Source organism: Melanostigma gelatinosum (genome assembly GCF_949748355.1).
Source record: "Melanostigma gelatinosum genome assembly, chromosome: 12".
Classification (NCBI taxonomy): domain Eukaryota; kingdom Metazoa; phylum Chordata; class Actinopteri; order Perciformes; family Zoarcidae; genus Melanostigma; species Melanostigma gelatinosum.
In genome coordinates, this window is record NC_136645.1 from 5866593 (window position 1) to 5880643 (window position 14051).

The following is a 14051-nucleotide window of genomic DNA, read 5'->3' on the forward strand; positions in this document are numbered from 1 at the left end:
GCAGTAAAAAAACAAAAACACAATATTTGAGTGTGAATGAGGCAACAACGAGGTTTCGCCTCTCTGAATAAACTCCTTACTCTGTCTGTCTTCATGTTTACCCTGTGGAAGTGATGAGAACAGAGGAAATGCACCGAGCTGCAGGACAAATGACCTCCTTCCTTTCTGTGTGTGTGTGGTTGTGTGTGTGTGTGTGTGTCTGTGTGTGTGGTTGTGTGTGTGTGTGTGTCTGTGTGTGTGTGTCTGTGTGTGTGGTTGTGTGTGTCTGTGTGTGTGGTTGTGTGTGTGTGGTTGTGTGTTTGTGTCTGTGTGTGTCTGTGTGTGTGGTTGTGTGTGTGTGTGTCTGTGTGTGTGTGTGTGTCTGTGTGTGTGGTTGTGTGTGTCTGTGTGTGTGGTTGTGTGTGTGTGGTTGTGTGTTTGTGTCTGTGTGTGTCTGTGTGCTGCTGTGTGTGTGTGGTTGTGTGTGTCTGAGTGGGTGGTTGTGTGTGTGTGGTTGTGTGCTGCTGTGTGTGTGTGTGGTTGTGTGTCTGTGTGCTGCTGTGTGTGTGTGGTTGTGTGTCTGTGTGTGGTTGTGTGTGTCTGTGTGCTGCTGTGTGTGTGGTTGTGTGTCTGTGTGTGTCTGTATCTGGTTGTGTGTGTGTGTCTGTGTGTGCTGCTGTGACGACATTCTTCAAAGGGCTGTTTGAGGGTTAAGACTTGGTTTGAGGGTTAAAACAGACCGATGTAACATTTAAATGTTCAAAAATACTCATTCAAGATAAAGTTTGATTATTTCAGCAATAAAAAGAACACCCCCCTAACTTACATTCTGTCTGCTATAAGACGTAAAACAGAAGGATGGCGACAAAAAGAAAAACAATGTGTGCAAGATGATGTTAGCTTTAAAATCATTCGAGTTCATCATTATCCAGTTTGACAACATTCATTCAACAAGCAGATCTTATGAAACATTACACAGAATTTAAATTGCGATCAGTATTGGAATTAAAAGAAAACTGATGAAACAAGAACCACACTGATGAGAGGATATTTGACCCCGTAATAGCATCATATATTCTGCTTCAGTTGTTTTTATCCAGTGTTTTTCATCTTTACACTCAGTCATCAATTTAACCAAATACTGGAGCTCAAAATCTCAATGCTCTTTGTAAACTGATGTGAGGGTGAGAATATGACTCAGTCTCACTCTGACTCTTTTATCCTGTCACGTGAGGGGAGGCTGACGGTTCCTGTCCAGGCTGAGAGAGCCAGGGACTTTTCCACTGGGAGAGAGAGGGGGGGGGGGTCATTTCCGAGGATTGTTTCAGAGCTGTGTGGAGATGGAGGACGGTTGAAAGATATTGCAAAGAAAGCGAAAGTGTAGAAGGATACCGAAGACTGAAATGACAGACACTTGGAGGTTATGGTTTTGTATGACAACAAGACAGCATTGGTGGAAAGTAACTATGTATATTTGCTCAAGTGCTGTACTTATGTACAATTTGAAGGTGCTTGTACTTTAATTGAGTAATAATGTTTTGTGCTACTTTATACTTTTACTCCTATATACTAAAAGGATCTCCATCTTTACCATCTGCAAAATTAAAGTGCGGAACACAATAACCCATCAATATTTATAATCCAATAACATAATGTCCTAACATGGGCCAGTAATGAGTAATTTAACTTTTGGTATTTTATGTATATTTTGATGTTAATACTTTTGAATGCATCACTTTTACTTACGTAACAGAGTATTTCTACAATTGCTAAAAGTACTTCTACCACCACTGTGTTTATTAACTCTATTTTTCAACAAGAGACAAGAGAACAGATAACCCAGGCAGAGAGGAAGAGCTCAGTGATTCGTTGAAAAAGTGACGCTGCATCATCATACTGACAGCACGGTGAGACTAGAAGTAAAGGAACAAAGCAGTACTGACCATCAGGCAGGAGAAAGTGGAGATAAATACTGAGAGGGCTGATTGGGGAATGAGGAACAGGTGATCAGGAGGGTGAGCGAGTCAGGTGACTGGGACAGGAGGGACAGTCAGAGGACATCTGGTGGACGGATGAAGAATTGCACTCAGGAGGCCAACTCTGTCCTATTTAAGACACTTCACATTCTTCTAGTAGAAGACATATTCATCACACATGTGTCTTCACATACAAATATATATTCTTGACACTTTCTCTGCGTCTAAATTCTTAAAAAGGTACAAGTTTTAAAGGTAAATTATGACAGTGAAAAGTTTTAAAGGTAACTGTTTACAGAAAAGTTTTGCAGTGATGAGTATTGAAGCTAATAGTTTAAAAAATATATATTTTTTTAATATGTACATTTTTGTCATCAACCAAAAATGTTACGACCCCCCTGCAGAGACCACCTGTTGAAGACTTCTGCCCTACATGTTACACACTTCCTTTAAATTCATAAAATGCATTTGATTCATCAACATTGCAAGAAAAATCTGATTGTCAGTATCATAAAGACTTAATGTTCAAAACTTGAATTCTTATCCTTTCAGCAGTTGTTAAACTGAACCATACAGAAGCAAGGTCTACTTGGAGAAGCTCCCCTTTGAACTAATGTTGTCTGGGAACAAACTTGAGTTTTACTGGCTGTGTCGGCTGGCCCATCCAGTTAATCTCCAACGGAATCTAAAGGGAGAATTAGATATAAAATAAGGGACATGACAACAGAGCAGGACAGTCTGAATGAATGTGCGTGGCGTGTTGCTCTTACCATGGTGTCTTTGCATGTTTCCACGGTGTAACTCTGCAGGATACGGACAACAACCGTCTTCATGGTGAGGACAGCGTAGCGCATCCCAACGCAGTTACGAGGACCGAGCCCGAACGGCATGTACGCGTACGGGTTCACCTCCTCCCCACCGTTTTTACTGAACCTGCACAGACGGCCACAAAGACACTCTTGAGCTATGCATACTTCAACACGTTTTTGGGAGTAAAAGCCATCATGGTCCCACACAGTATTATTTAATGTACTATTTTAAATCAGGCATAAAAACCGGAATTTGTACCGATATCTGAAAAATAACCATTATACTTTTATGTAATTGCAACAGCCGTCCAGTCACCAGTAGAGTGGACCTGTCTTATGAAACCTGATCATTGGATAGATATTAATTCCTAATTTTCATCACTGAATTAGTATGACAGCACACTTGTTGCATTTCATTTTATAAATGAATCAATATGCCATAATGTCGCATGTGGCCACTGTTTACATGTTATCAGCTGCTGATCCAAAGTCAAGAATGAACTTTCACTCCCAACTATTAAGCCAACATGGATGAGAAGGGGCCAGTAAAAATGGAAACCTGAACATCGACAATTTCACAACAGTTTAACTCCATCTTCTGAAGAAGATAGTGTGATTTGATTGATATGTTTCTCAGAGTCGTGACTGGAAGCTTAGGACAGTGTATGTTTACCTCTCGGGTCTGAAAAGCTCAGGTGAGCTCCAGAAGCGTGGGTCCTTGTGTAATAAGTGAACTGCAATGCAAACCAGGGTTCCCTCAGGGATGGTGAGGCCGTGAACCTGGGTAGTCGTTTTGCACATCCTCTCAAGCCGAGGTGCAGTGGGAAGCAAACGCTGCGATTCACTCAGAACCTGGTCCAGGTACTGCAGACCGACCACATCCTCGTATCGAATTGGAGCCTATACGGGCAAAAGATAAACAGCTGAGGATTAGAATAATATACAATGTCAGCTGTGGAAAAGTTTGTTACATATGGCAACGAATCACATGCAGAATGACTTTACATCTCTCGGTAGCTTGGCATCGATTTCTTCCTGCAAGGTCTTCATCGCGTCGGGGTTCACGGCAAGATTGTAAAAGATGTAAGCGAGAGTGACACTGGTGGTCTCATAGCCGCCAAAGATGAAAATGAACGCCTGGGAAAGGATCTCGTGCTCAGTCAAACCTACAACAAAATAAAGCAAAATGTTCAGCAAGAAAACTACTTCCACAGGCGGAGACTTTGACGTTTATCTTCACGCGTAACACACAGAGTGCATTTCCTCTTAAGCTAAAAGACAGAAAGACATGTTTTCCATTTCAAAAAATATATTTTGTTATTGTTGATTATTATTATTTTTTAATGTCCAAAAGAGCTTAAAGAAAGTTTACATTAAAAAAAATAGGCAAACATGTTACGCTTACGTCTGACATCATCAAAGCCAACACCAAAATGATCAGGATCACTTAATCTGATGTTGATTCGTGACTAATCAGTCGTCGTTCGTTCTATAAAATGTCGGAAAATTGTGAAAAATATAAGAATTGCTTCTTAAATGGACTTGTGTGTTTCTCCTGAGCTGAAAGACCTGAAGCAGGTGGAGAACAATTCAAATGTAAATGAAGACCAGAGCGTTACCTCCACCTTCGTGAATTACTGCTGTGGTGCAAACATACCTTTACTCGGCTGATCTTGTTCACTCTTCATGTCCGTTTCTGGTATCTCGTTCTCAATCATCACCTGCAGGAAGTCTGCGCGACTCTGGATCAGAACAGTCCACACAAATTGGAGAGTGGTATCAATCGTTTCATTTCACTCTTGCAAGCGAGTAAACGTATTTCTGAAAATGTCGGGATGTTCCTTTAATTCTCCTTTGCACAGATGAAATGCTTACAGATTCCTCTGCCCCGTGCTGGTCTTTAAACCTCTTGATGAGGTCGTAGAAATAATCCACACTTGGTCTGGGTATCATCTCAATTTTCAGGAGCTCCAACAGACGGGCGCCAAAGGGAAATATCACTGAAAGAAGACCACAGGTTTGTTTACCAAAATGTGCTTCCTCGTGATTCCAAGGTACTGATGCGATTCAATGATCTCCGCCTGGAACAGAGGTGAAGGGAGCACCTACTGAGTAGAAAGATAGGCCAGATTCTGAAGTTGAGGACCTTCTTGATATGAACATTAAACGGGTCATCTGGATTGTTTATGGAGTTTGCCTCAACACCGAAGGATGCACTGGTCACAACATCTAAACTATAAGGGGCCACGAATCTAGGCAGAGAAAAAGAGGTGGTTTATTTGAGGAATTAACATGGATTAAATGCTACCATTTTGAATTCATTTTATGGGAATATAAAGGTTACCCCTTCTTAGTTGATTAATCAATTTATCGGTCACTTTGGTCTTAGTCGACTAAGATTTCTTGAGAAGATTTGTCATTTTTTATGCTTTTTTCAAGCTGAATGACTTTTTTTTTTCGCCAAGAAAATTATGAACACATCTAAACAAGATTTAAAGTCGTGCTTTTGTTTAAGTATTTTTGGAGAAACTCAGTTTTACAAATCTCTCGATTAAATAAACGAATCGATTAGTTGACAAATTGTACGAGTGTTAGTCGACTAAGTACCTCTCAGGTCGAGGACAGCCCTACTATGTAATGATACGATGACATAAAGCAGATTAACAGCATACTGTTTGACATCGAGGGATTCATCCACATGTGTTTGTCCAAGTTTTTCAGCGAGCCGGTCTGCATAGCAAGCAACGATGGGAAAAACCTGAAAAAAAATGAAAAAAAAGAGTTGTTTAATGTTGATAATGTACGTATGTATTTCTGTCAATGATGCAAACTTCTGTAGCCATGTACTGTCTGCACTAGCAGGGTTCCCACTCTTTTCTAGTGATCATTTTCCAGGATTTTTTCAGGATTCAAAAGATGTGCTACTATGGCTGTAACGTATCTGTGATATAATCTCTGCACGCTTAGAAATTATAGTTGGATTTAGAGTTTCGGCCACTTCGGTTGTAACCTGCATGTGCTACCATGTGACGTGACTCGGAGGTGTGTTCTCAGCATTTCCACAACATAACAGCCAGTCTCTCACTTTGTTTTGCATGATATGGAAGTTGGTCAACTGTTTTCCAGGTCATGTGGGAACCCTGATGACTAGGTCAAAGGAAGCTGATTGGAGAAGTGGTTATTGAGCTCGGAAACCAAACCAACCTGTTTCAGTCTTCCACTGGTGAAGCATGGTGATAAAGTGCTCCGCATTCTTTTCCACGTCTCATCTTTAACTGCTGTAATTGCATCAGCCAAAGGTCCTGCCATTGGATTGTCCTGTAAACAAGACATCAGTTAAACTGAATGTTTAGATTCTCGTACAGAAGACTTCCTCATGTCTCCTTCTTATTTCGTCTGCCCCGATAATGCAACTTCCTGTATCAGAGCTGAATCATCATATCGTACAGAAATTGATCTTCCTTTTAATAGAACAGTTTCTTCTTTATTTGATGGCAATCCAAAAGGATAACGGTGTATCTGATCCTGGCACGTTTCTTAATAGCGATTTTAAAATTCCCTGTTTTGACATTCATGAGCCAAAGGGATTTTCAGCAGGATCAGTCCAAGTTGTACATTTTTACTAAAACCACAGACTCGTCTTACTGCTCACTTGTAGAACAGTGACGCGTGTTGTTAGAGTTGTTTTTTTCCAGTTGCATAAGAAGTTGTGTGTCCCGAGTACCCTCCAGGATATTATGACAAATACAAACTTCCTCCTGACTTGAATGAGGCATACTGAGCAGCCTTTTCTTCCCTTATGGTTCAGCAAAATAACTTTGAGCTTTGAACTTTTCTGATAAGGTGGACATAATAAGATCTTCCTAACCATGTCGGTCTAAGAACAGACCATTTGCCACGACATTATAAGTATCGATCTTTTCTTTTTAGTCTTTCTGTTATTCTTGCATCATTGCAGAAAAAACGGGGTTGCTCAATACGCCCACCTTCCCTGCAGAGTGCTGTGGGACCTTTCCAGTGTTGTGTAATTTGATGAATAAAACACAGACATGAATAATAGAAAAACTGACTCCAAGTGTTACTATGTCATTGAACAGGATATGCTGATTTTCCATGTTCTCCGGTGTACGATAACAGATGAGTCTCTTACCCTTCGGTTGGTAAACACAGAGTAGCACTCCTTCACCAACACAGTTTTAACAATCTCAGGGTCTGCCACCATTAAAACTGGTTGTCGTGCATCAAACAACCTGCACAACAAAAATACAATGTCACAGTCTATATGATCAGTTATTAATTAAACATCAACATTTTAAAAACCATCCATGTCAGCTCAAAGGCAGAATTCAAGCTATGATGGTCGAAATTGTTGCCAATTCCTTGAAGGAAAGAAATATCTGTGTCTTTCTGTGGCAAGTTTTCCTTTCACGATAAACTACGTCATCCATTGGTGGAAAGTTATAAAGTACATTTAATCAAGGACTGTATTTTAAGTACAATTGTGCCCTTCCACTCGGGGTCTGTGTCCTATTTGCTGTCTATTCTGTTATCCCTTATGTTGGAGCCTTTGAGCCGGGTTGTAAAAAAGCCCCTTGACAATTACCCGTTGATTTGTTTCAGAAGGAGGCACGGCTACTTGGTTGTACTGGTACTTTAATACTTCAGTAAAGAGTACTTCTTTTACAACTGACGTCACCTGTAGGAGGGAAGATGAGATAAACAACTCACCCCCAGTAGTCCCCGTACTTGGCTTGGCATTCACGGTAAAAAATAAGGAATCCCTACAAGGAATTTCATAAAAACGTCTTTGAGTGTTAAAAGATTTAAAAAAAACAAAAAGGTACACGAATTGAATGTATAGATAAGTAAAGCAATCCGTACAGCAGGCTACTGGGACTGCGGAGTTATGTTTTAGTGAAAAAGAACCAAATAAGAACATAAATACTCGTTTGTATTTCCCATTCGCTGTAAGGTTTGTGTTTGTTCACGTGTGCGTTACCTTTCTCATCTGTAGAAGTGTTCCAACAAACGGCCACGGCGTTGGTCCCGCTATTCCCACTTTTTTGAAAACCCTATATGGCCAAATGCCATACCTATATTATTAAAAAGACAAGAGTTACAGTTGTTTCACGAACATGCATCCATAATGTAACAACTTAACGACAAAAAGCGTTGTTGTAGAACAGATCAAATCGCAACCTAGTAGGATACTACTTAGACCGTTTTAGAAGCTACTCACAGCATTAAAAGGGTGAAAACGAGAACCAGCAAAGTCCAGGTAGTTGCTGAAAACAAGTTGAATATAAACATGTTGACTTCTTGCAGGGGGAGAGTTGGACGCGAACAAAATACAAAATGACTAAAGACGCTGTGAAACAAGCGACCTTAAATGTCCGGTGGTGGGTGGAGCACACAGACTGCAGGAAGTAAATAATGGTATTTGTGCACGTTTCAATCCAGTGGCGGACCGGGTCTTTATTGTCTACCGGAGCACCGAGGGCGTGTACTTACATGCTCATAATACTGTTGTGCCAGCTTGGAAGACTATAAGCTTTTAAAAGCCAACAACTTTGGCTACTTCATGTAAATAAGCTCTTTTCTCATCAAACAGGAACGTGCATCAGCAAACAAAGCCAATTTAAACGCTTTAAGTTTAAAAACATTTAAACTCAACTCAGATTAAATTACAACAACTACTGCTACTGTGATAGTTACAGCAATGTAAATGTGCAGTTATACATAAAACGTGTGGGTATGTGCAGGTGTGTGGCCACTATGTAAAGAGGAAGGATATGAAGTCGGAGCTCAGAGTACTGCAATGCAAAGTACTGCAATATGTACTTCTTGTATTCTTAACACACTATTTTAACTTACTCCTTGAATGGGAATCGTTAAAAGTATTTTCTTATTTACCGATAAGTTACAAAATGACTGACTGCGCGATAAAAAACAAACACGTTTTCACAAGTTTGAGCTTTCGCCTACACCGTAGATAACCCGGAAATACAACTCATTACGTCAACAACCATCAGCTAGCTCTCACGTTGGTCTTCGTCTTTTTAAATTGTCTAATTTGCGGCGTTTGTCCACCTTTTCGTCTGAAGGTGAACTACATTTATCATAGTTAGAAGTCAAGGTAAGAAACAACGCGTGGCTAACAAATATATGTCTGTTATGACGATTTAATGATGCCCTTTTCAAGCTGCCCTTGGTTTGTAACGTTAGCGTACAGCTAAGCTAGCTACACTAACCTGGCTAATGTTAGCAAACACACTGTAGCCTTCTGCACACACACACGCGCACACGCGAGTTTGAATGGAACAGAAACATGACACTGACTAGTCACAGTGTCAGGAACAATCCCTGATCAATAACCCTGCAACTCTTATTATTATTGTATTATCTTATGATTATTAAATTATAAAATCTAATCCTGACTAATTGCTTATTTTCCACTTGTAAATCATTGTTGCTGAATGTGTTACAGTAGTCAAATTATTTGCAAATAAATCATTATTTCACCCTTTCGAAAATCTTACATTTTTTCTTATTTGTATTGTAATATGCGTCTATTCTATATTTGTGTTTATTGATATCACTACATAGTTTTAATAATAATTTGGTTTATTTCCATCTAATCTGTTTAATCTGGCTCCCAAATTAAAGGAAAAGCACACAGTGTTTCCCCTAGGTTTACAGCTTGGGAGGGGGGGGACACCGACACACACACTTAAAGGAATCATGGTGTTGACTGGCAGGGAGACTATAAATGGCCTGTTTATGCTGTCTACATATTTGACAGACCATTCCTAAAACCAAAAAAAACCTGAAATAACAATGAGCTTCTGTGGGTTTGTCACTGCCAGCGACCCAGTTCACACATGTGATCCCTTGCTAATAATAAATGCTGATAATAGCAGCTTTAAACCGGTTTTACTGTTAGAACCTTTGACTTTTTACACAATAACCCACGTAACCCTGTGGAGATAAAGCTGTCGATGTGATGCCATGCACTGCTGTAAAACTGGCACAATCAATGAGTCGTCATGCTTTAATAACATTAGGTTACTGATGGTTGGTCATTCTACTAAATTTCAATAATGGAAATACAATTAACAACCACATGAAGTACAGACTTATCTGAGAAGCACTCTAACATTCGTGTTTTTCATTTATTTTATTTTCAATCCTCTGTAGCCGTGTGTTTTATCTACTCGTATCTTATCGCTCAAGGAGAGGAGGCGCCACAGCCGTCCTAAATACCAATACAATAACATTTTACAGCGGCAGAAGTATTTGTTTATGACATGAAGGTCTCTTAATTAAAGGCCCTCCGCTGATGATCCACCCACACAGGTGCACTTACACTGACTGCTCTCACCTTCTACCCAGAGCTCTGTGGGCGATACAGACCTTACACCTTCGTCACTCTCAAAGTTGCAGTCTGAAACTCGCCTTTCCAGTTTGCAGGGCCAGACGTTGTTTTTAGGGTTGCAAAGGTATACCCAGCCTTGATTGCTTTGCAATCAAGGCTCCCCATTTCCTCTCAGTTCTCCACTGTTGTTGTACATGCTGGCTCACTGTCATAGCTTACTGACACACTTGAATAGGACAGAGCCATCCTTAATGTTATTAGGAACACCTGTGCTTTTCCTATAATGAGTAGTCAAGGTATCTGTGTGATATGACTAGAGCATAATACCTGTTTTATGTATATGTTATAATAACTGTTTTGTCCTTTCAGAAATAACTTGCCACCATGTTCCTCACCCTCACCCTGCTGCGGAAAGGCATCCCCGGGAAGCAGTGGATCGGAAAGTACCGTCGTCCACGACCGATCACATGGCAGATGAAACGCAACACGCTGAAGCATCTGGAGCGCGAGGCTGAGAATGAGTACTGGATCAGCCGGCCGTTCATGACTCCGGAGCAGGAGCACTGTCACGCCGCTGAGCGCAGAGCCCAGAACTGGCTCAAGATCAAGGAGGCCAAATTCGTCAATTTTCCTGAACACAAGCGCATCACGGATCACCTGAGTCATCTCAACATCACCAAGACGTGGTCAAGTTAATGTGAGGGGGAGGAGTAAACATGCGAGGACTGTGACAACGTCACGTTTATTTGTGCAGGAAAGCTCGGTTTTGTTGTTGTGTGTGTGGGAAGCAACACTTTATGTCAGCTGAGTTGTTGACCAAATCCATAATTGACTGTTTTAACTCAGCCTGCCTCCATAAAGCAAATCTGTAAATCGTTTGTGTGTTGTACTGTATCACAGACTGAATCCACACCACTAAAACCTGCTTACCATTCTCCAGCTGATCTGTTGGTCCTTCTTTTAGCTCTCATTAAGAAAAAACACTTTCAAGTTGAGAAAAACCGCCGGCTTTAAAATCTCTATAATTATATGAACTGCTGAAGTGTGCTCCACGAGGGACATGTTGGAGGAATTATATAAATAGTCTGGGGAGGTTGGGGCAAAATGATGTAATGTTATGACAGGTTAATGTCTCTAATATGCATTTAGCTGTTTTACATTTAATATATTAAAGGGTTGGGACCGTCAGTCAGTAAACCCAATAGCTGAAACTAGAGCGTTAAATCCCTTTGAAGTTAGAAAATCCTGGAAGGTTTGCGTAAATGCGCTCAATTAATGGATTCTCATGAAATGTGATGATTTTTTCCCATAGTGGAGAGCACTGTGATTCTCTTAAATCTTATAATACCGGTTAGTCAGTGCACTGTGCAGGAAATCTACCTTTAATGAAACCTCAGCTTCCATCTGTAATCTGTTCACATGCGAGATAGCCCACTGTGTTGACTTGTCTGATAACAGTTATTGCCATTACATCATTCCAACACCAATGCATAACTAGTTCAAAGTTCAAGTTCAAAGTTCACTTTATTGTCAAAGTTTCCACATGTGTTATGCATACAGAAAATTTGAAATGCCGTTTCTTGCAGTCCCACAGTGTGATATAGACATGAACATATAACATATAATAGAGTAAAATAGAATAAAATAGAAAAAAAAAAGTTAAGAACATAAGGGCCTAGATAAAGGATTAACAAGAAGCTAAGTACTATCTAAAGATATCTAAAGATATCTATCAAACTAAAGTATTTTTACAGTAGCAGCAGAGAATAAAAAGTGACTGGTGCTGGATGAGGGAAGGGTGTGTGAGGGGGAGTAGATGTCCTGGTATGTTCCATTTGAGGCAGTGGGGAAAGGTGGGTGGGAGGGAGGGTAGAGAGGTCAGGGGAGAGATGGCAGAGATGGCAGAGGGGGAGCGAGAGGAGAGAGGGAGGGAGAGAGTTCAGCATCCTGACCGCCTGGTGGAAGAAGCTGTTCCTCAGCCGGGTAGAGCTCGAACGGAGACTGCGGAACCTTCTCCCTGAAGGCAGGAGGCTGAAGAGGCTGTTGGAGGGGTGGGTGGGGTCACCCGCAATGCCGAGTGCTTTGCGGGTGAGGCGGGTGTTGTAAATGTCCTGTAGTGTAGGGAGTGAGACTCCGATGATCCTCTGGGCAGAGTTCACAATGCGCTGCAGGCTCTTGCGGTTGGAGGCGGTGCAGCTTCCGAACCACAGCGTGATGCAGCTGCTGAGGATGCTCTCAGTGGCGCCTCGGTAGAATGAGAGCATGATGGGGGGGGGCTCCTGCTCGCTTGAGCTTCCTGATGAAGTACAGGAAGAGCCAGCAGGTGATAATCGTCATCGCCTGAGTTTCATTACATTTTCGTGTTATTATGAAGCGAGAAGGTGTTTGCACCATAGAACACAAAGCAAACACTGACTCAGCCATCATCAGACCTTAAATGGAGCCGTGAACACGAGGCTCTGTTGTCTTTTATTAGCCATGAACCGACATGTGCACGACTACCACCATGATAAAAAAAAACAGCATGGCTCAGCTACTTTAAACCTTTTGTTATTGGTCAAGCATTAAACTGTCATATCCAGTGCTTCTCTGCAGCACACACAGCCCTGATGGTTAGTTACCATAGTCTGACCTGTGACAACAGGTGAGCCCAATTAACAAAGCCAGCAGAAGACCCACAGGTGTGACACACTTTTTTACCTGTTTTTAAACTGTGTATTTGTTTTAAATTGTTTTTGGAAATCTTTGTTGCCACCAGGATAATTATTTGAGGTCTCTCTTAGTGCGGGCACTGCGGGGTCCAACGTAATTGAACAGGATTAATGAGCCTGTGGGGGAAATGCAGCCTTTGAAAGGGTCAATTCTCCTGCAGGAGTCGAAGAGAAAAAATACTCCACATCTTGTTGTTGCTGCTCCTTTGGGACACCCATTTCAAGAACCGGAGTGTAAGAGATTAATCCACGAAAAACTTTCCAACAACCTTCCTGGGTCGACTGCAGGAAGCTTTTCCCAACTGTTTTTTTTCTCACAGCTTTGTTATTTACTCCAAAATGATATATATCATTATCATCATGTCATAAGTATTAGCTGTTTAACACAGTGCTCAGTTTTATTCTGCTAAATTACTTTCCTTGAATTCTTAAAGACAAAAAGTATATGTTTCGATTGCGTTAGCTCTACAAAACAGAACAACTCGCATGAATAAAGACGATGATCTTGTCAACAAGCAGAATAATAACATCATTTACAAGAAAAAATACTTCATAAACTATCTTATCCTTTTTCTCCAGCATCTTAATCAAGTACAAATACAGAAATCACATCAGCTAAATTTACTTCAATTATCAGTTCATATAAATTGAAGTACTTGTTCTACAGAAAAATGTCAAAGGGTTTAACAATGTGTTCTCCAATCTTATAATATGCCCATGTTTTTTGAGTAGAATTATAATCCGTTGAACTCTATCTGTATAATCTACAAGAGCCCACTCTGAAGTGACTAGAAGTATAATTTAGCAGGAAAATAATCGAGTCAAAGTACATCAAAATTGTACTCAAAGTGCTTGGACTTTTTCGGATGCGGGCACCACTCGGAACTGTCGGTGTGCACATTGTTCCATCCGGCAGATGGCGCTCCGGGTCCTGTTGCTGATCCGTGCCGAGCCCCGGCCCCTCCTGCGCGGTTCGCCCAGGCGCTGTTTTCAGTCTCCTGGATGATGAGGTGCGTACACAGACGCGCCAACGCACCGCACCGGGCTGAGGAGGCAGCTGATGAGCAGACCAGACAAACAAGCTCCTCTCCGACGAGAAACGACCACGCAGCGTGCCGGAGCCGCAAAGAACATGACGACCGACGGCACAGCGAGGAGTGAAGATTCACCTGCAGACCAGACGACCGAGTGAAGAGGCGGG

General features: G+C 41.3%; 2 protein-coding genes across 2 annotated transcripts; one reads left to right on the forward strand and one right to left on the reverse strand.

Annotated features, from left to right (window-relative positions):
• Positions 1 to 863: 863 nt before the first annotated feature.
• On the reverse strand, positions 864 to 8118 carry LOC306785760 (cytochrome P450 3A56-like). The gene is made up of 13 exons (XM_079280213.1): positions 8004 to 8118; positions 7764 to 7857; positions 7493 to 7545; positions 6915 to 7014; positions 5969 to 6082; positions 5437 to 5522; positions 4874 to 5016; positions 4640 to 4764; positions 4422 to 4506; positions 3770 to 3930; positions 3438 to 3664; positions 2726 to 2888; positions 864 to 2640 (listed from the first exon to the last, which is right to left on the reverse strand). The coding sequence occupies exons 1-13, from the start codon at positions 8072 to 8074 to the stop codon at positions 2566 to 2568; spliced, it is 1497 nt and encodes a 498-aa protein (XP_079136339.1). The 5' UTR covers positions 8075 to 8118; the 3' UTR covers positions 864 to 2565.
• A 649-nt stretch (positions 8119 to 8767) lies between these two features.
• On the forward strand, positions 8768 to 11073 carry mrpl57 (mitochondrial ribosomal protein L57). The gene is made up of 2 exons (XM_079279951.1): positions 8768 to 8900; positions 10509 to 11073. The coding sequence occupies exon 2, from the start codon at positions 10524 to 10526 to the stop codon at positions 10833 to 10835; it is 312 nt and encodes a 103-aa protein (XP_079136077.1). The 5' UTR covers positions 8768 to 8900; positions 10509 to 10523; the 3' UTR covers positions 10836 to 11073.
• The last annotated feature ends 2978 nt before the right edge of the window (positions 11074 to 14051 follow it).

Excerpts from the sequence above, each read along its gene's own strand:
- LOC306785760 (XM_079280213.1), bottom strand. The coding sequence starts at position 8,074 with ATGTTTATATTCAACTTGTTTTCAGCAACTACCTGGACTTTGCTGGTT. Across the intron at positions 5,523-5,968 it reads CCAGTGGAAGACTGAAACAG|GTTTTTCCCATCGTTGCTTG; the intron begins GTTGGTTTGGTT and ends ATTTTTTTTCAG. Across the intron at positions 5,017-5,436 it reads GAATCCCTCGATGTCAAACA|ATTCGTGGCCCCTTATAGTT; the intron begins GTATGCTGTTAA and ends TTCTCTGCCTAG.
- mrpl57 (XM_079279951.1), top strand. The coding sequence starts at position 10,524 with ATGTTCCTCACCCTCACCCTGCTGCGGAAAGGCATCCCCGGGAAGCAG.